The 23423-nt window shown below is 33.9% G+C and overlaps 1 protein-coding gene across 1 annotated transcript in view; it reads right to left on the reverse strand.

Moving 5' to 3' along the window:
• Positions 1–7411: 7411 nt before the first annotated feature.
• Positions 7412–23423, reverse strand: part of LOC111140538 (exocyst complex component 5) — a 61906-nt gene continuing 45894 nt past the window's right edge. The window contains exons 13-18 of the mRNA XM_022492762.1: positions 18287–18395; positions 14060–14180; positions 12755–12841; positions 10397–10505; positions 9984–10199; positions 7412–9351 (exon numbers count right to left, since the gene is read on the reverse strand). Coding sequence (XP_022348470.1) covers positions 9163–9351; positions 9984–10199; positions 10397–10505; positions 12755–12841; positions 14060–14180; positions 18287–18395 — 831 coding nt within the window. The 3' untranslated portion in view covers positions 7412–9162. The remainder of the gene's footprint in view (positions 9352–9983; positions 10200–10396; positions 10506–12754; positions 12842–14059; positions 14181–18286; positions 18396–23423) is intronic.

Genomic DNA, 23423 nt, shown 5'->3' on the forward strand with positions numbered 1-23423 from the left:
TTACCAGTGACTCATGTGCTACACACCCTTGAAAGAGTGAGCCACTTCCATCTGGAATGCCCTACCTCCTGCCCCATATCCTGACATATCCTTGCCTTTTAAAGCCCAACTGAAATGTAACCTTCTTTTGGGAAATCTTTTTAGAGGTAATAAAACAAAGTAGTTAAACCATTGGCTCTGGAAGCTTGTGGGTACCATCTGAATTCTGACTCTATCACTTTTTAGATATATAACCTTAGTCAAGTCATCAAATTTCTCTGTGCCTCAGTTCCCGCATTTGTAAAGTGGGGATAATAACAGTCCCCACCTTGCAGTGTGAGAATTAAGTGAAATAACAAACGTATTTATTAGCAAGGTGCTTGACTTAGTAGGTATTTAATAAATGGTAATTTGAGTAGTTTTAATTACCTACCTCACCCCCATCAGCCCACAAATTTGAAAACAGTTTCTCTGAGGTTTTGTAGCACCTGGTTCCATGCTACTATTACCGTACTTATTATAGAGCACTATGGTTGGTTGCATACATTCTCTCATTACACTAGACTCTTGAGGGCAGGATCTTATTATCTTAATATCCTTAACTTCTAATGCAATACCTGGCAAAAATAGAATTTCAATGTTTATCAAATGAAGAATGAATGAATGAAGTGATCCTTTAGGGGATTGGAAATTCCTTTAAAAAGCTCATAGAAGGGGCACCTGGGTGGCTCAGTGGGTTAAAGCCTCTGCCTTCAGCTCAGGTCATGATCCCAGGGTCCTAGGATTGAGCCCCACATTGGGTTCTTTGCTCCACAGGGAGCCTGCTTCCTCCTCTCTAACTGCCTCTCTGCCTACTTGTGATCTCTGTCTGTCAAATAAATAAAATCCTTAAAAAAAAAAAAAAAAGCTCATAGAAATCAGTGAGAGGGCGCCTGGGTGGCTCAGTGGGTTAAGCCGCTGCCTTCGGTTCAGGTCATGATCTCAGGGTCTTGGGATCGAGTCCTGCATCGGGCTCTCTGCTCAGCAGGGAGCATGCTTCCCTCTCTCTCTCTCTGTCTCTCTGCCTACTTGTGATCTCTGTCAAATAAATAAAATCTTAAAAAAAAAAAAGAAATCAGTGAGAATGAAAAACAATCGTTAAGTATCTCTTCTCCCCACTTTACAGTATTTGCGCAAGGTCACAAAGCCAAGATGTGCATCTGCCATTTGTCTGATCAAGAGCCTTAACTTTTAATCACAATGGTGTATGGTCATTGCATCCTGGTAGCTTAGGGGAGGTGGCTCTCTCATATTCTCTGCTGGGCTCAGAGGTGGCTTGTTGAGCTAATCTATTTCTGACATCACTATAAGCTCTTAATAGAATGCCTGCATCTTCTTGGATTCAGAATTAAAGAATTTTGGTAATCATAGAGACCTAACAAGGAAACTGAGGGTTGAGTAATTTGTCCATGCACAGACTCCTATTTCACATGAAGTTCATTATAACATGTATTAAATTCGTCCCAGATACTGACCCTTTTCTCACATAAGTCTGTCTTACTAAAACATATATACATATTTTGGCCTATAAAATGACAACTGTATGATCCCTTTCCCTCTGAGCTTTATTAGTAAAGATATCCTATTGGTATCAAATTTGCATTCACATAATCAGTTTCTCTGAGGTATCCTTATCATTAATTAGTAACTACTCACAGTAGGAAAAAGAAAAACATATGACATGGACTTCAAATTTAATTCTTTCAAAATGAAAGTGCTGTGTTTTGGCATAAACACTTTAACCATTCTCAATGTGACTTTACTAACTGTTCACTACAGTAAAAGAAAACACACCAAAAAATAATTTTTTCTGAGTGATTAAATTATGAGTAGTTTTTATTTAAGATTTTTACATGTTTTCTGTAATGACCACTTTCATTCCCCTTTGTCCTAAAGCCAAAGCTTTGGTGGCTGAATGGGGTGAGGAAGCCCTCCAGAGTGGGAGAGAAACCCAATATGCGCTGTTGGAGCTCAAGTGGAGTGAGAAGGATGTTACACAGGAGAGGGAGTGTACGTGTATAAATCAAAAAAAAGTGTGTATAAACACACACAAAACCCCCCAGCACTGTCCACTGAGGGAGTAGTGACAGTGACATCTCAGTCATCAAAAACACATCTCACACACAAATCATGGCTTCTAAATACCAATTCCCACTAAATGGTAGAGAAATGGCTGATTCTAGGGCTGGGGCGAGGTAAGTACAAGATGAGTTTGGGAATCCTATGTGCCTGAGGAAGTGCTTTAAAAAATGATGGCAACATATCAAAAGAGCATAGGAGCCAACGTGAAGGGGCCTGCACTGGCTAAATGTGGGACAATTTGAGATTCAAAGGAAGTAACAGATAATAATCCATTGACTGGAAAATCATGAATTCATACTGGTATCAATAAACTGAAAATTTGATTAGCAGGATATATACACAGCTTCAGCTAATTCTCCCAAAAAATACTTACAAAGAAAAAAAACAGTAACTTCATAGTGGAAAAGCCTGATACATAAACAAGTGATCAAAATGAACATCAGCAGAAATGGGGCAAAATGAAATTATGCACTACCTAACAGAATGCAATGAGAACACAGAATTGCTTCTGTAATATTCCTGCTAAAGAAGCACAGATAGAATCTAACCAAAAGTAAACAGGTAAATCCAAATTTAAAGACATTTTGCAAAATAACTGGCCTATAATCTTACAAAAGTCAAGGGTAGCAGAAGTCAAGGAGAGACTGAGGAACTGTTACAGAGTAAAAGAAACAAGAGATAATGCAACCTAAGGCAACATGTGATTTTGAACTATATCTTCATACAACATTAGTGGGACAATTAATGAAAATTAGATAGGGTCTGAGGGAGAAATGTGTTTATTTCCTAATTTTGATGGGTGTATTATGGTTATATTGAAAATTCTTTCTTTTTGGAAATATAAAAGTACTGTAGGGTGATAGGGCATCATGACAGCGACTTAATCTCATAGTGGAAAATTTTATTTGTACAGTATTTACAACCTTTCTGTAAAGCTTGAGATTATTTCAAAATTTTTTCTTTAGAAAGCAGAATGCAGAAAACTAATCAATAGATTATTCTTAAAGAGCTGATAATGTAATTCAATGAGCTATATAACTCCAAAAACATAATTATAATGAACTTTCTCCAATTCCTGTGTCCATTGTGCACATACAGGTTCACCAAAACTGTCTTAGTTTTATGTCATTAATTGACCCAGAAAATTTTCACATGACTTTCACAATCTTATTTAAACGCACATACACACATACAAACACACATTCTTCCTATTAGGATAGTGATATGTTCATAGGTGCTGTTCAGTAGAGAGAAACTATTTGAGTTCTGTTTTTAAAATCAAATAAAAATGTAGATATTATTATAAAAATAACTTCTCCCCCTGGTGGCAAAAAATGAAAGTACATTTTACTGGAGAATCATAATAGAGGCACTTAGTATTATTCCTTATCAAGTATTTTCACATATTTTAATGTGAATCCTCTAAACAGCACACAGCATTTGCAAACAATACACTTGGAGGTAGTGTCACAGTTCTCCTTAGGTCAGCACTGTTCAGATTCCGTTTAGATAATATTCTCTACATCAAAAAGCTGCAGATTTGATAGAATTTCCACTACAAAATACCAGAGTTCAAAGGAACCAAATTTACCCACAATATAAAAGATTAAAATGATAGGCAGGTAAAAAGGGATGGTCTCACTTAAAGGCACCTGCCTGTTTAAGATTACAGGGGTTATCAAGAAGGCTTCCTACCTCTCCAAGTTTAATCTAAAAGATTTTAAAGTCCACCATTGGAGGCTAATTCCTTGGGAGTTGGTTCCATCCAATCTTCAGACTTAGCGTATTAATATGAAGATACTCTGGAAGGGATAAGACATTTTCCTTCATTTAAGATTGCTAATAGTGAAAATAAAAGGAAGTCACTCGTCTGAGCTATAAATAAATGAAACTTAACTTACTCATTGCAGATTCCTAGCCCTATTCTTAAACCTCCACACTTCTTCCTATTAAGTCACCAGTCACTGATAATTCTGTTTTACTGACCTTCTCATGATTATAAAGTAACTTAAGTGGTTTTTCAAAGTAAACTTAATTCCAGTTTCAGACTTTTAAATTAAAAGTGGCTCAGTTGGATACTGTTTCTTCAACATAGTAATATAAATATTAGTATCTTGGCTAAAATGAATTATTGACAATTTTAATACATGTTGCACAGTACATATTAATATAGAAAAATACATGTTATCAGCAGCATAATGTTGACCATGTTCTAATCCATTCCACCTGCTCAAATATTAGTGCAAATAATTATATATTTGTAATGCATCACTGCTGTCTAGCACAAATCTATGCTTTCTGAATAAATGACTTTCCTCTGAGGTTATTTGGTGTTTGGAGTATGATGTGATATATTCATATTTAAATTGGCTTTGTATGGTGAGGCAGACTGCCACCATCTAAAACACTTATAAAATGAACAAGTATGGTTAATTACTTTTCCCTCCCCCCAAAAGTGATATTTATCACAAGAACTGAAGTTTATGTTACCACCCAAATAAAAGTGTTAAAGTATACAGGGCCAAGTTTAAAAATATCAACCTTGTTAAGCCCAGGGTTATCAGCCTAACTGCTCCAAATCACCAGTTACAATTCTTACACTGTAATGTGTAAGGTTTCTCTCCCATATACACTTGAGGAGTTGTTTCTCCCCTAAATTTGGACAGAGAAAGGACTGATCAGTGGTAAGAGTAAAAGAGGTAAGGCAATTTTTAAAAGATTAAGCATGCAATTTTTGATTACATGAAAATACCTACCTATTGCTAATACAGAGTACATTTTCCCTGTATTTTCACTCCAGCATTAGTCACCTAAAAACTACGAAACACATTAAATAATTAACAGAATTGGCAAAACTATAACATTAAAGTAGTCTGTTTTTGAAGGTAGAAATACTGATTTCCTCCTATTTTCCAAGGTAGAGTTGTCATTTACTCCTATGCTATAAAATATGAAACAAAATATCTGGGCTCTTCCTTCTGTAAAAATTCTTAAGCAGACATAGTACTATAATTATGTAAAATAATATTAAAAAGAATTTTTTGGTTGAAATATTTCTACTAAATATAAGCTTAATATTAAATTAAAATTTCATGACCACTTATAAAATTTTAAAAACCAAATTTAAAAAGTATGATCACACACTGGGCACATTAAAAAATCCAACAGTAAATTAGCTACTGATCCTGTGTACCAACTTCACAGTCTAAACACTACAGCGAACCAAACATTGGATAAGAAGAGGATTAGATTAAGCAAAAATTAATAAGGCTATCAAAACGAAGAGCCTATTTAAATGTTAAACAAGAAGAGTGTACAGAACATAAAGAGTGAGAAAGACTTAGGTTTCAATCTGAGCCTTTTATTAGCTATAGACCTTGAGTAGGTCTACTTAACATTTTTGTGCCTCAGATGTTTCATCTGTCAAATGGAGGTAATAGTACCCAACTCCTAAGGCTGCTTTGGAATCTAATGATATCATGTATACAAATGGTTAGCATAGTACATGGAACCTGACTAGATAAATGTAGCTATCATTATTTTTTATTATGCATCAAAATTGCTATTTTTACTTTAGGCAGAATTATTTACTCTAACAACATGGGCTGGTCTTTTCCTCCAAAGTACACAATATATTTCAGGTCCAATTTTCTCAAGCAGAAGAAGTACTACAGGAACTGAATATAGTTAAACTAATTTCACTTGGATAAAAGCATAAAGTACTTTTGATGTTAAATTCTCCAAAAGAAATCATAAGAATTCAGTACACTTCTAGGAAACATCTCACACTTCTGAGTCAATGAGTTAATATATAGGTAATACACACCATAATTTTGTATTAAAAAAAAATTAAATTCCCAGAGGTGAGCTTTTTAAGTCAATGACAAATTATGCCCTAAGTGAACCTTGCTTACTCTCATATGTACAAGCATGCCTTAGCCACTATCTTATAAACATGACAACCTTAAAAGGTTTTGTGGCATTTCAGGAATCAAAATCTCTTTATCCAGATACTAGTAACTATTCACCATCACAGATGAAAAAAAGGCATTTTAAGCAAGCAGTAAATTCTCCACTTTGAGTCGGTCTGATAATTCAATTATTTCATGGTAAGTCAGAAGGCTGATATTCAGATAGTGAAATATTTTAAATGAAAGAGGAAAGAAAATTATTTAAATATATCAAAGCAGGTGCTCGCTTCGGCAGCACATATACTAAATATATCAAAGCAGCTCTTACTTAAAAAGGGAAGGTGCTAGGGACTTGCAACCATGGTGATGCTCAAAAAGAGGCTAAATACTTGTCTTGAAGTAGTCAACTATCTAAAGGTCCATACAAGCATCATTAATAATTCTTCGTAAGGGCTATTCATCTACTCTGGTTGACTGTCATTTTCAATATCATAACATACACGCTAGACTTCTTAAACTTGTGTTCTGTATTTCACTTTCTGTATCATTTTATGCAAACAGAATATACTCAAGTTGAAGAAATATAATTTGCAGTGTTTTGGTGCATATTTGCAGCTTCCAAACATTACCTAAATGTTGCCTGTTAGCTCATGTGGAACTGTAGAAAACTGTAAAGATTTTCCTTATTCAATGTTGGCTAAAGTTACTAATACACAAAGTTCTGGTCCTGCTAACCTAAAATTTTACCATGTACACATGAAAAAATCTTACTTATTGATCATCTCTTTTGAGTCATAGATTGTGGATATAATTTTATAGTGGCCACAAATATAAAAAATACTTTAAAAACTGGAATACAAAGAATACAAGGAATGCATAAGGGTTTATAAAAAAAACAATTTTTTTCTTAGAGAAAGATAACCAGTTTAGGTTAAATGTCTAATCTTAGTTATAAAGTACTTTTCTGCTAAAAAAAGGAAGTGAGAAGACCTATGCTACAAAAAATAAGGAACATCTTGAAAACTTGAATAGAAATAATTTATAAAATTAAGTACAGATATCCTAAAGATGTAAAAATGGAGTGAAATAAAAAAACAACTGCAGGGAATTTGTTTATTAAAGCATTAATGTTAACACTTCTAAGTATTCACTTACGAGTTTTCTTTGTCACTGCCTTGGTCAATGGACATAATGGAAAATATTGCACAAAACTCAAGCATGGAAATAATAATTAACAAAATATCTAAGCAACATGTATAGCCTTTACATTTTAAAAATTAATCCAAACAAAATAATTTGAAGCACTTCTCTGATTTGGAAGTCTTAAAATGTTTCTCACATGTTTTATTTAAGATTTTTTTTTTTTTTTTTTTTTTTTTTTTTTTTTTTTTTTTTTTTACAAATTGACACTGTGTACAAAGAGTTCAAATGGCCAGTAAAACTACTGCTTTAAAATTGTTGGCTTTAAGTAACAGAGGTATAATTTGAATTCACATCAGAGCTTTCTAAAATGGCAATAGTACAAGCATATGACTTTCTCTTGTATTCAAAATCTGTTCTGGCTTCCCTTGGCTAAGGAATAGAAAACTAGACAGCCTTCTAAAACTGCCACGATTTCCTGAAATGCTTTGATAAAAGTTGGCATACTTTGTTTCTCTTCCTTACCTTGGTAACACTGGGCTAAACAGAAAATGAAGAATATTTAGTCAATAGTAATTTAAACAGTAGCTAGCGTTGGACCTGGAAGTTTTGGAAAAGTGGACGACCATTCAGAAACATAGTCTTAAAAGAAAAGTAGTTTGCCAAAATTAGGCCAAAAATCTTCTTAAAGGGAAAAAAAAATGTCAAGAATGAGCTGAACATTAAAGTTGATCTGTCCCTAGATGATTATGAAAAACACAAAGGAAGCTGAAACACTACATATAGATAAGAATGAATTCTTACGGAGCAAGTTTATAGAAATTGTAGAGTAATAGCCTTTCTAAATTTCCACTTGATGTTTAAAATTTTATAAGTGATTTATTATGTCACCACATTAAGCCAATTCAATTAATTCCAATCAGTAAGAACTGCTTCAGAAATACCTTGAAAAAGATAATGACAGAAACTATAGATCTGAAAAGCAACCAGTTTTTACAAAGCTCATCTCCAGATGTAGAATATATAACGCTATCAATTCCTGGTTCTCCTTAAAATAGATTACTTATGTTTAGCCATCCCATCTTATTCCAGTTTAGCATTAAGAAAGAAATCTTAAAGGACTGTACTGTTGCTAAACACTGTCAATATTTCTCATATTCACCATTTAGACTATACCTCATTTTATTTCCCTTATAATATTAAAATAATGAATAAATAGGGTCCTTTAGTTAAGGTCCTCCACCTTATCTTAAATGAAATATAAAATAAGGCAGACTTATTAATTTCTTGCTAGCATTGGCTTAAAATCTGTTTACAAAATAAGAAATAGTAAACTTTAAGGTTTGTTTTCTTTTTTACCCAGAAAGCAGATGTATCCTGATCCACACCTAATATCTACATAAAACATTTCATCATTTTAGTTTAGTTTATAACATTTTTCTTGGAATATTATTATACCTCAGGAAAAAATCCAATTAACCAACTACAGAAATTATGCTCAATTACTAACCTTTTGAAAGAGGCAAAAGTTCAATAGGAAAACCTAAAATAATTTGTTTAACAATTACCAAGTGCTGAAAAGGTCAGTAAAAATTGGTAAATAATAAATGCAGTTTTGTTGTATTTTACCATTAATGCAAAATAGGACAGTGAAACTTCCCAATAGAATATGTTAAAGAATGTCAACTGGAACACTGATAACATCACATTTGTCTTCTGACACCAACATTTTCTAGGATGAAAACAGTGACATGTAGTTTCACAGAATATGAAATTTAGAATCTGAAATTTGTAAGTTCAAGAACAGAATTAAAACTCAACTTAAGGGGAAAAAACAAAATATGGCCAGTAGTGTCCAAATTTCAAATAAAATCTCAAGGGTAAGTATGGCTGCTGTTTCTCCAAACAGTCATTTTTCCATAAAATGTTGGCTGTGTCATAAGAAATCTCCTGTGCTTTCTATCAACCAAGGCCGGCTGAAGTACAACACGTTTCCCTTGCATATTCAACCTCAGCTGAAATGTCGAGCAAGGCGGGCAGATCTATAGTCAGCACGAAGTTGTACAAAGGAGTGAAGAATGTTCTTGTCCAGATTAGCAAGTTGTTCTCCTGAGCAGACTTGCTTTAAATTATCTGGGGCAACTACCAGAAGATTGCAAAGTGCATGCAGAGTATCAAAAAGCTGTAATACCAGTGGAATCTGAATTGAAAGAAGAAAAAAATAACATTGACACAAAACAATTTCTAGTTTTATAATTATTTTATAAATTCTTATTTATATACTGTTAAGACTTACTAATGTGGGAGGATTCAATATTAAAAAGTGTAAAAACTTCCTGAAATTGTTAAAACCTAAATATTTTAGACATTAAATAAACTTGGTATAATCTTTTTGAAAAGATTCATGCCAATTTCCTTCAACAGTTGTCACTTATACTTCTATGGATTAGAATTAGTTACCATTAATATAGCAGTTTTCTTAAATAATTTAAGCCTTAAGGAAAACTGATTTCACAGAGATGTACATGAAGAAAGAACTTATTTTCCTGATGTGTGATATATACACAGCATTGGTTATGGAAGTCACCAATGTCATTTGGACTGTTGAACTGAAATATGGCCTTGTCTAAAATACAGCAGAGAGCAAAAATGTGTTAAGACTGAAAATATGATTAGAACATTACTCTTTCAGTTAGGAAATGTTAGATCTGTCTCACTACAATATCAACAAGTTTTAAACTTTTCAGTAGTGATTACAAGTCAGCATGCATTTTTAATGGTCTGCTTATGTTCTTGAGCCTACTGACAAGTTTTATATTTGTGAATACATACCTTGAAGTCTTTGGCACACTTCCTATATTCAGCTACATCACAAATTGCTAACATGCCACCCCCACAACTGTACGAATATTGTTGAAGATGCTCATAAATAAGTCGATGAAAACGTACTCCAAGTTCCATCAAAACTGTATCCACATTCTTCCCATCCATGGAATTTTTAATCTTTTCCACTTGCTTTCTTACATAAGCACAGACTTTAACACAGGCCTGTAAAATTTTTTCTACACTTATTACATAGAAATGTGTATCAGCTTAGCTAATAAGAAAATACATACAGTGTCTCATTAATCTCTAAGTATAAAAGAAAAAAATTTAGAGCACAGTAAGACACACCAATGAAAATGTTAATGAAAATATTATGTATAGTAGATATTCTTACTAGTATACTGAATTATTTTACTCACATTAGTATATTGAATCAAAACATTGTTTTCATCCTCTGGCTTAAAATCTGTCTTCTTTTGTTCTGCAGTCAAGATATGCTTCATCTGTCCAATCATACAATTTAATGTCCTAGAGAATTAAGAACACCATACATTTTACCCATTTATTTTAAATTTCCTTTAATTTATATTATTTATACTAAATTAAATTATTTAATTTCAGAGCACCATAAAATTATTACTATCAGTAGACTTTAGATTTTAGAAAAAATAAATTCTAGGTCTTGCTATAAATGAACTCTTGGTTTTATTAGCTTCCTGTTCTTGCCCAATACTTTATTTATGGTTATCTTAAAGATGTGAGAAACCTGTCACTAACTTACTTCCTTAACAACCATATACAGAGGGGCACCTGGGTGGCTCAGTTGTTAAGTGTCTGCCTTTGGCTCAGGGCATGATTCCAGGGTTCTGGGATCAAGCCCCACATTGGGCTCCCTGCTCGGCGGGAAGCCTGCTTCTCCCTTTCTCACTCCTGCTTGTGTTCCCTCTCTCGCTGTGTCTCTCTCTGTCAAATAAATAAATAAAATCTTAAAAAAAAACAAACCACCATATACAGAGACTGGTTAGGAAGAGGGGAAGATAGAGGATTTAAGACAAATGGCCAACGTTTGGAAGAACTGGTGAGAAGAATAGGAGTTTCATAGTCTAAGGATAAGCAGGAAGTTGAACAAATGGTACTAATGATTCAGTGGGGAAATGAGAACATGGGTTTGCAGCAGCACCGATAACGTTTAAGTTATGTGTCATTCTCCTACAGTGGTCAGCCATCCAGTTACGGGAATAAAAGAGACTGCACTGATCTGCAATAAGATAGATAAGGTTAATGGAAACAGATTTTATGGTAATTATAAGGGACTAATTTAAGAGATGAATCAAACAACCTAAGCATAAAAATAAATAAAGAAAAGGATAGTAGATTGGCAAAAGAGAAATATATTAAGGGCTGGAGTTCCTGCGGAGGTCAGAAAGCAGGTTATGGAGTTGGAAGAACAGGAGACTGTGAGCAACCAGTGGGATATTCAAGTTTGAGGTTTTTGTTACCAATGATAATGAGGTCTAGTAGGATATGAGATTAAGTAGCTAAAGTGAAGATGATCAAGAAAATGAATGGGTCACACACATGGAAGTAGAAGTAACCTAAGATTTAAGGTTAAAAGAAAAACTATAAGCCAGATGCCCAAATCCTCAATAAATGCAGGAGACTAACATAAATGACTGAGAGACAGAGCAATAAGAAAAGATGATGTGAGTTTTAAAAGCAAGGGGGTTCTGACCTAACACCTATAGATGGATACTGGTCTGAAAATATCAGAAGGAATCAGATGAATGCTCTGCTCACCTCTTGGCCCCATGGTACATGGGTAAAATATGAGAAGTTCACATTCATGAGACCACTACAGAATACTGTGCCTTCAATTCATCAACTAGTGCAAAGACTCTGAGATTAAGGCTTATACAGAAAAATATTAAGAAGACACCAAGAAAATACATCTTTCCTATATCTCTGAAATTTTAACATATCTAACCTCCCCATGTCTCTAGCATACACCAAATGCTTGATAAGTGGTAACTATCATCATCATTAATATATGCCCACCACATCATCTCAAGAAAAGAGACCCACTGCTCTACAATATTAATAAGGTGATTAACTACAAAAAAAGTTACACAAAATGTTTGAATACAGAGTTTGTATTCACTTAATGAAATTTACAGAAAACAAGTATATTTATTTAAAGCATTTCAGATAATAAGCCTGAAAACAAAATCCTCTATGTTACATACCATTTTTAAGGAGTTTGGACAGAGAGAGGGAAAGAGGAAGAGGAGGAGAAAGTGGTGGCCTATAAAAATGGTTTTCAATTGAATCTAGTTTAAAAGCATACCTAAACATACTGAAAAACATTTTCATGTTGCATTTGTAATGGTATTTTTACAATTTAAAAAACGTAAGAGAAAAGGGGGGCTACTAGCTGGCTCAGTTGGTGGAGCATAGGACTCTTGGTCTCAGGGTTGTGAATTTGAGCCCCACATTGGGTGTGGACTTTAAAATAAAATCTTTAAAGGAATGCCTGGGTGGCTCAGTCAGTTAAACACCTGACTCTTGATTTCAGTTCAGGTCATGAACTCAGTCATGGGACTGAGCCCTGTGTCTGGCTCTGTGCTGAGCAGGGAGTCTGCTTGAGATTCTCTTTCCCTCTGCCCTTTCCCCAGAGCTTGATTTTCTCTAAAATAAATAAATAAATCTTTTAAAAAAATCTTTAAAAAATTAATTAAAAATAAACATAAAAAATATAAAAGGTAAAACTAACAACTTGCCTATCAATGCCATTATCCAATTTCGTCTCCATTTGTTCAATTATTTCTTTTTTCTTCTGAAGGCATTCAGATAACTTAGGAGAAGAGCTATTGAATGTTTAAAGGGAAAAAAAAATCACATTAGCAGCCTTATAAAAGTTTTTCATATGCACATGTGTATTGTTATAAACATTTGTAAATACACATGTATAGTTTTAATTTGTTCACAAATTCAAGAAGCACATTACATAGTAATGTCTATGCCCAATTTAATACTAGGAAATTAAGTAGTATTACACTATGCCTAACAGTCACACTAGGAAAAATTAACCAGTTATATGAGAAGGAAGAGGAAGGTTTAGATTTGTTACTTTCATGTAAGAGAAGATATCCCTTAAGAATATAAATATATGTGATTTTGAAATTTTGGGATTATTTGGTTTCCTTTTTAATTAAGTATCTAGATTAACAGTAAAACAAAAATGAACAAACCCCAAAGGCTATCACCAGAGTCTTAAGAATATAATAAATTATACTAATTAAAATTTGGAAACTAATAGCCAATCCAGTGGTATTTAGCTTTCCTATATTATGAAAACAAATTTGACAATCACATTTGCCTTCTGAATGCCATCTAAATGTCAAAAACCACCTAAACTATTAAGGAATATGCAACCCTAATAGTCATGTGAATTTTGCACCATAAGGCATTACAGCTCTTAAAATAGTACATTTCCTTTTAAAGTGTGATTCAGGGATCACAAGTTATCTTTATCTTTGAGATTGTTTATGAACTAATTTCTTGGGATATCAATGTGTACAATAAAATGTTTAAAATTTTATCTTTTGGGGTACTTGGGTGGCTCAGTTGGTTGGGCAACTGCCTTCGGCTCAGGTCATACTCCTAGAATCTCAGGATAGAGTCCTGAGTTGGACTCCCTGCTCAGCAGGGAGTCTGCTTCTCCCTCTAACCTTTCCCCTTCTTGTGCTCTCTCTCTCATTCTCTCTCTAATAAATAAAATAAACAAATAAAATAAAATTTTATCTTTTACACATATTTTTCCTCTTCTTAAAAAATATTTTTCCTCTTTAATAATAGTACACATACAAATTTTATAAGGCATGTTCATGTGCGTATACTGTACATTATTTAATCCTCACATACTTTAGAAGTTCACATAAACTGATAGGAAGATATAAACCAAATCTTATTTAATGCCTTATTAAAATCTGTCCAATTAATCTTATGAAATTTTTGTTGCATACCTTTATACATATAGCATTATAATTGTCACTGAAATACCAAGAAAAATCAATTTGACTAACCTTATTAGTGGCATAAGGTGATCATTAAACTGCTTGTCAAAAAGATGAAAAATAGTGTTGGCCTGTTGCACAACATCCAAAAAATAGAGATTGGCATTCCTAGAATCTGAAGAGGGAATTCCTAAAATTGGAAGGCATGTACGTATTAGAATCGTACTTGAAGAAATTCATCTTGGCAACAGAAAAAAGAACGTTGGCATAATAAATAAAAGTAAATCCTATTTTAATAAATCAGCAATGATTTTTGTGGATAGAAGAGTAAAATTAAGCTCAATAACTTAATAAAGTGAATCCAAAATTTTTACATGAAAAATTTCACCATCTACCCAGTCTTCATTATTTGCTGAGATAAATCAAAAAATAAATCAATAAATGAATCATCTTGAACTGTATCTTCTTTCCTTTCCCATTCTCATGCCTAGTGGTTCCACATTAGCCATGCATACATTTCCACCATTTTTCTTTTAACAAGGCCTCATTATCTCTGGTAACAGTTAAAATAATTTTTTATTAGTTTCTTGGGTTCAAATCACTCTTTCCTGCTATGTAGTGTTGCCAGAGTAACATACTTAAACTTACACATTTTACTCATCTTGCTCTCCATTATTTCCTCAAAAATATTCAAAGTCTCCTCACTGTCTACAAAATAAATTTATTTTCAGCATGATACTCAGCCGACTCAATATGCTGACTCCAAAAGAAAGCTGACCTCTCCAGACTTCAGTTTCCTCTTTTTTGTAAAAGAGCAATAGGTAAATTCTAAGGTCCATTCAAACCTTAGATGTTTATGTTTCTAGCTAAAATTAAAAGGCATAGCGGGTTAGGGAAAATATTCACATATGAGAAAATGAAATTAATAACTACAATTCTTTTTTTTTTTTTTTTTTTTAAGATTTTTATTTATTTATTTGACAGAGAGATCACAAGCAGGCAGAGAGGCAGGCAGAGAGAGAGGAAGGGGGAAGCAGGCTCCCTGCTGAGCAGAGAGCCCGATGCGGGACTCGATCCCAGGACCCTGAGATCATGACCTGAGCCGAAGGCAGCGGCTTAACCCACTGAGCCACCCAGGCGCCCCAATAACTACAATTCTTTATAGGATGATGATTTTTTTCAAAGTTTTAAAAATGAAAACAAAGGTGTTTCATTTTCCCATAAAAGTCAAAATCACCAACTGATAAGAAAATTAAAGGCTCCAACATAAACTTACAAGAGAAAAAAATTTTGTGGAAAATCCTTACTATTAACGAAAGATATTAAAATTAAGGTAGTTATTTATGTATGTTTTTAACCACTAAAGTTTTTAAAGGCGTATTCAATGTTATGCAGAAGAACTGGTACAAGCATATATACCAACAGCAGTGTAAATTAGTGTAAAAAAACCCTTTTGGAAAATTCTATATGTATAGAAATTTTTAAAAATTGGTAAAACACCTTGTGGGGTTTTTTTTTTTTTCCCCCTTTTTTAAAGTAAACCCTAGCCCCTATATGGGGCTCAAACTCACAACCTAGAGATCAAGAGTTGCATGCTCTACAAAACTGAGCCAGCCACGTGCCTCTAGTAACACACTTTAATCTGCTAACTTCACCTCTGGGATTTCATACAGAGAAAATAATTCAAAATAAGGAAAACACTTTAAGCTCTACAATGTTCACTGCAGCATTATTTAAATTACCAAACTGCTGAAAAAAATCCAATATGTCTAGTAATAGGGGATAGTTAACTTCATTTAACTTTATTATATATATATACACACACACACACACACACACACACACACACACGACAAATTTTGATCATTAGAAATAACCACAGTAATTGTTAATTAAATGGCTACATGGAAGAAAACTTATGAATTATAAGAGACATTTTCATCCTACCAGTAAATTTTCTAAGCCTTTCCAAATTGTGAATATAGCTACTAAAATGAAGATATTAGATTTCCATATGAGCTAAATAACCATATGGATTCAAATTATTGTTAGTTTTTTTCATTATCTTCTTTAATTTTCTTAATATCTTTGAGGTATTATTATCCCAATACAAACTGCCACATTAAGTCATTTGCAAATGGCAAATGTTAAACACTTGATGTCAAGAGTCTGATATAATTGGGGTACCTAGCTGGCTCAGTTAGAAAAGCATGTGACTCTTGATCTTGGGGGTCATGAGTTTGAGCCCCACACTGGGTATTGAGATTACTTAAGAAAATAAATAAACTTTTAAAAAAAGAGTCCACTGTAATTAAGTTTAAAAAAGAAGCAGGATACAAATGCTTCACAAGTTTACTGAATTATGGGTAATTTTGCTTCAATGTTAAAAAACTTTTTAAAAAGATATGATATACAGTCAACAAACATTTTTGAGCATCTACTATGTGCTAAGGACTAGATAATAATGGTGAATAAGACAGATAAAATTCCTAGCCAGGGGTACCTGGGTGGCTCAGTGGGTTAAGCCTCTGCCTTGGCTTGGGTCATGATCTCAGGGTCCTGGGATCGAGTCCTGCATCAGGCTCTCTGCTTGGCGGGGAGCCTGCTTCCCTCCCTCTCTCTATGCCTGCCTCTCTGCCTACCTGTGATCTCTGTCTGTCAAATAAATAAATAAAAGCCTAAAAAAAAAAAAAAAGATTCCTAGCCAGAAGAGCATATATGCTGTTCTCTTAAAATGCTTTCTCCAAATACTCCATTTAACTCTCTTACACCATTCAGCTCTCTGGTTCATACATCTCCTTGGAGAGGCATTATCTAACCCATCTCTCTAAAAAAGTCCTCAGCTCCTGAATTCTTCCTCCCACCTCCCCAACATTTCTCACTATCTTTTACTCAGTTTTATTTTTCTTCATTGCACTTTCTAGTCATTTATCTATCTTATCTAAGAATGAAAGCTCCATGAGTACAGGAGTAGGCACTTAAAAGGTGTGTGTTAATGAATGAATTCTGGTAAGTGGAGGCAGACATCAACAGATGAAAATTTCATTGTGATAAGTGTTATGAAAAACATTAATTGAGTGATGAAATAATGAGTAACTAGGCTGAGACTAGAGGGCTATCTTAGCTAGGGTAATCCACAAAACCCTCTTTAAGAAGATGATATCTCAGTTGAGATTAGAAGTTGAAATGTCAGGCATGAGAAGAGCTAAAGGAAAAGGAATTGGGAAATAGGGGGAAAGCCTGAGTCAGGGAAAAAAAAAAAAAAAAGAATGAGGGCCAGAGGGGCTGATGGCTAAGGTAGTGAGAAGAAGTACAATATGAGAAGTGGATGTACACATAAGAAGATGACAGATCAAAAGCCATGTTTTTGTAAAGTTTGTTATTCTTTTCCCCCTAAAAGGGCCTTAAGGGTCTTAAACAAGGAAATGATAATCAAACTGATTGTTAACGTGAAGTCAGTCATGTGGAGAAGTGAGAAGACACAGAAAGAGCAGTTAGGAGTGGATAAAGATGATGGTATTTTAATTAGGGTGGCATCAGTAGAACTTGAGAAAAGTAAATGAATTCAAGTTATGTCTGAAGTATACTGACAGAATTTGCTGATAGACTAGCATCAGGTTTGATGAAAAGGAAGAATTACGGCAACTCCAATGTTTGGGGCCTGCGCAACTAGTAAATAGTAATGCTTTTTAAGGACATGGGGAAGAATGAGAGTGGACCAGGTTCAAATGGAAGATAAAAGAGTTTCAGTAGGGATATGTTAAATTTGAGATGCACACTGAACAGGTGGAAAGTTCAAGGAGGAAACTGCACTAATGTGGCTGGAATTTAGGAAAAAAATCATTATTATCCTATTAATACCAGTAAACCCAAAAGACAAAAAGCAAAGGAAAAATTTTAATATGAATCTATTACTTTCCAGGCTTATTTTGGAATATTTTCCTTTCTAAACTTCACATTACTCAACTGTTTCAACCAGAACTGCTTTCACCTTCAGTTCTGCTCCTCTGATATTTTATAACTTAAGCATTGTACCTCATTCTGTATACATACACTGTAGTGACTTATGTAGCTTACCCTGTCCTGCTTGATGTAAGTAATGTGAGAGAACTGTGTCTTTGTGTAACTTTCTGCACCTGACAAGTTCTTTCATTACAGATGCTCAAAAAGCATTATTCATTGCATTGAACTGAATTTGACATATATACAGTGTTGAATATATACAACACATTATGTGTATAGTTAAGCATGATCAAAGGATTTAACACAAAGTATAATACAAATAAATATACTTACCAGCAAGTCCTGTTTCCAAAGCATAATCAATATGTTCAATACATAAAAATTCCACAAGAATGGTAAAAATTCTAAAGGCATTCCTTGGTAAATCAGAAGGATCAGAGAGCTTCAAAAACAAAAACCAAATACATCACTCCTCCAGTCTTTTAAAAAGTGCTTTTTTTTTTTTTTAAAGCAATCAACTTTGTATAAGATGTAGCCAGTATTCAGGTATAAAAACAATTACTTATGCCTCTTCCTCTCCACTCCCAATGCCTTGCTCACATATACTGACACATAGTTACAACGCTCCATATTTACACACAATTCTCCTGGCTTACATCAATGTTTTTCTCACCTGGGTTGCAATCCATTAGTGGATTGTGACAACAAAGAAAGAGGGAAGCAATGAGATAATCAACAGGAAATAAAGTATAATGTACATATTAAAGCCAATATAGTTTTATGAAATAAATACACATAAAAACATCATATACATACACATACATATAACAAATATCCACTGGACTGCTATGTAAAATCCATTTCTTGTAGGTTGTGGTCAAAGAAGTTTCATAGTCACCAACTTTAACAAAAGCTATTCTAGCAAAACTCAGAATAAAAAGGATACTTTATTCTATTGAGGGGTAGGAATAGGGAAATCGGTAACAAATGCACTCTAAAATATGACAGGCTCAAAGCCCAGCTTCATCACCCCTAAGATATTACTTAACCCCAACAGGCCTTAATTTCTTCATCTGTAGGGTGGGAATAATGTTAACATTACTTACATCCTAGTCCAGAGGTGAGAATAAAAATATAAAAATCCACGTAAGTATTTTAAGCACAAATGGTACACAGTAAACTTAATAATAATAAATGTTCATTTTTCTGTTGTACTGCTGATTATTAACTACTCAGAAGAATTATCAGTAATTAGAGTGAGAAAACTATCTCTCTTTTAAAAAGTTAGAAAACTACCTCTCAAAATCTTATTATTGCTTCCTATATTATTTATCAACTGATTGTTGCCTCTGTAGTCTCTATTCATTTACCTTTAAAGACCCAATTTGGTATTACCCAATTCCCTTACTGATCTTAATACCACCTCAAAGTTTACTCTTCACTAGTCACTCTACCACTATCTTCACCTCCTTTTTTTGCTCAGTGATGCTCAACAGATGCTCTTAACAAACAATAAAGAATAAATTTTCCACCCCCCTGTATACATTCATACATCCATGCATAATCGATAGAAGAGGTAGACAGAAAATTGATAGGCAAACAGAAGATGTAAACCACCCTGTCAATCAACTGGACCTGAGATTTATAGATTACTCCATCTAACAACATCAGGATATACATTTACAAAGTTGGATCATATCCTGGTTTAGAAAACAAGTCTCAACAAATTTCAAATGGATTCACATCATACAAAGTATGTCCTCCAACCACAACAGGATCAAATTTGAACAAATAACAGAAAAAACTAAAAAGTACCCCAATAGCTGACAACTAAAACACTTCTAAATTCACTCATGGGAGTATTTTGAACTAAATGAAAATAAACACAACATATCAAAATCTGTGATATGCAGCTAAAGCTTACCTTAGAGGGAAATTTATAAGGCTAAATGTTTATATTGGAGAAGGAAAAACTGTCTCAAATCAATAACCTTAATTTCCACCTTACAAAACTAAACAAAGAAGAGCAAATGAAATCCAAGTAAGCAGCAGAAAAGTAACAGAGTGGAAATTGCTGAAACACAAAATGAATAATCAGTGACACCAAAAGCTGATTCTTTGGGAAAATCAATAAAACTGATAAACCAGACTGATCAGGAAAAAAGATACAAATCGCTGATATCAATTATGACGAGGTGACATCACTATTGATTTTTCTGATATTAAAAGGGTAATAAGGAAATATCATGAACAACTTAATCCCAACACATTCAAACATTTATGTGAAATATACAAATCCTTAAAGACAAACTACCAAAGCTCAATTAAAAAGAAATAGGTAACTTAAATAGTTCTAAATCTGTTTTGAAAGTTGGATTTGTAGTTAAAAACTCTACAAAGAAAACTGCAGGCCCAAATGACTTCACTCATAAATTCTACCAAGCAATTAAGGAATAAATAATACCAATTTTAAACAAATTCTTCCAGAAAATTGAAGAGGAAGAACTATCTTCCAACTCATTCTACAAGGCCAACATTGCCCTGACAACCAAAACTAGACAAAGACACAGTATGGAAAAAATATATGTGTAAGTCAATATCCCTCATGAACACAAACACAAAAATTCTAAACAAAAAAATTCAGCAAACCTAATCCAACAAAATATACATAGGATAATACACGATGACCAAGAGGGTTTATCAAAGGAATGAAAGGTTACCATTTGGAAATCAATGTAACTCAGCACATTAACAGAATAAAAAGAAAGCATGTGACAAAATCCAATAACTAATCCTACAGAAACTCGGAAAACTAAAACAAAAAAATTCCCTCAATCTGATAAAGAAAAACCTATGATTAATGTCATACTTAATGGTGAAAGACTCAATGCTTTATTCTTAAGATCAAGAATAATATAAGGTATTTGCTCCCATCACTTCCATTCATCATTGTACTGGAGGTTCTGAGCAATGCAATAATGCAAGAGAACAAAATAACAGGCTTCTATACCAGAAAGGAACAAGTAAAACTGGCTTATTGGCAGAAAACATGATAGTTTATTTATAAATCCTGTGCAATACACACACACACACACACACACACACACACACACACAGAGGCTATTAGAACTAATACGTAAGTTTGGTTAGGTGTAAAGTCAATATACAAAAATCAACTGTTTTTCTCTACACTAACAATAGAGTATCCAAAATATAAATTTAAAAAATACCACTCACATTAAAATAGCACTAAAAATTACAAAACTCTGGTAAGGAAAATTAAAGAAAACTTAAATAAATGAACAGATATACTTTGTTCATAGTGTATCTAAAACTCAGTATTACTAAGATGTCACTTCTCCACACACCCAACTATAGATTCAATGCAATCAAAATCCCAAACTTTTTCCCCCCAGAGACTGGAAAATTGATTATAAGACCAATGAGAATGCAAAATAATTTATAATAAAATATTAGAGGATGGACACTACCTGATTCGAGACTTAATAGTTATAATGATCAAGACAGTGTAGTACTGGCACAAAGACAAATAGTTAAATGGAACGGAATAGAGTCCAGAAACAGATCCACATATAAACTGTCAAGCAGTTTTTGACAAAGGTTCTAACGTAATTTAGTGGAAAAAGGACAGTCTTTCCAATAACACTTAAACAATTGGATAGCTAAATGCAAAAAAACCCCTGAACTTTGATCCATACATCATGGGACATGTATAAGTTAACTCAAAACTAATTACAGAACTAAATATAAAACCTTAAACTATGAAACTACTAGAAGAAAACATAATAGGAAATCTTTGTGACCATGGTTTAGGCAAAGATTTCTTACATACAAAGTATCATCCATAACAGAAAAGTGTAAAATTGGATTTCACTGAAATTAAGAACTTCTAGTCTTTGGATGCAAGGGTGGTTCAATATTCACAAATCAATCAATGTGACAGAACAAATCAATAAGAGAAGAGAGAAGAACCACATGGTCCTCTCAACTGATGCAGAAAAAGCATTTGACAAAATATAGCATCTGTTCCTGATTAAAACTCTTCAAAGTATAGGGATACAGAGAACATTCCTAAACTTCATAAAATCTACCTATGAAAAAACCACAGCGAATATCATTCTCAACAGGGAAAAGCTGACAGCCTTCCCTTTGAGATCAGGAACAAAACAAGGATGCCCACTCTTGCCACTGTCATTCAACATAGTACTAGAAGTCCTAGCAACAGCAATCAGACAACAAAAAGAAATAAAAGGTATTCATATTGGCAAAGAAGTCAGACTCACTCTCTTTGCAGATGACATACTTTTTTTTTTTTTTAAGATCTTATTTATTCAAGAAAGAGCACGAGAGAGCAGAAGGTCAGAGGGAGAAGCAGACTCCCCGCAGAGCTGGGAGCCAGATGTGGGACTCGATCCTGGTACTCCAGGATCATGACCTGAACCAAAGGCAGTCGCCCAACCAACTGAGCCACCCAAACACCCTGACATGATACTTTATATGGAAAACCCAAAAGACTCCACCCCCAAACTACTAGAACTCATACAGCAATTCAATAATGTGGCAGGATACAAAATCAATGTATAGAAATCAGCTGCTTTCTTATACACTAACAATGAAAATATAGAAAGGGAAATTAGAGAATTGATTCCATTGATTAAAGCACCAAGAACCGTAAGATACCTGGGAATAAACCTAACCAAAGAGGTAAAGGATTTGTACTTGAGGAACTACAGAACACTCAAGGAAGAAATTGAAGAAGACACAAAAAGATGGAAAAGCATTCCACGTTTATGGATCAGAAGAGTAAACATTGTTAAAATGTCTATACTGTCCAGAGCAATCTATACTTTCAATGCCATCCCAATCAAAATTCCACCAGCATTTTTCAAAGTGTTGGAACAAGCAATCCTAAAATTTGTATGGAACCTATAAAGACCCTGAATCGCCAAGGAACTGTTGAAAAAGAAAAACAAAACTTGGGGCATCATGTTGCCTGAATTCAAGCTTTACTACAAAGCTGTGATCACCAAGACAGCATGGTACTGGCACAAAAACAGACACATACACCAGCAGAACAGGGCAGAGAGCCCAGATAAATGACCTGCAACTCTATGGTCAAATAATCTTCAACAAAGCAGGAAAAAATATACAGTGGAAAAAAGACAGTATCTTCAATAAATGGTGCTAGGAAAATTGAAGAGCTACATATAGAAGAATGAAACTCGACCATTCTCTTACCCCATATACAAAGATAAACTCAAAATGGATAAAAGACCTCAACGTGAGGCAGGAATCTATCAAAATCCTAGAGGAGAACATAGGCAGTAACCTCTTTGACATTGGCCACAGCAACTTCTTTCAAGACATGTCTCCAAAGGCAAAGGAAACAAAACTGAAAATGAACTTTTGGGATTTCATCAAGATCAAAAGCTTCTGCACAGCAAAGGAA

This window comes from Enhydra lutris, unplaced genomic scaffold (genome assembly GCF_002288905.1).
Source record: "Enhydra lutris kenyoni isolate GAN:26980312 unplaced genomic scaffold, ASM228890v2 scaffoldscaffold4, whole genome shotgun sequence".
In the NCBI taxonomy this organism is placed as follows: Eukaryota; Metazoa; Chordata; class Mammalia; order Carnivora; family Mustelidae; genus Enhydra; species Enhydra lutris.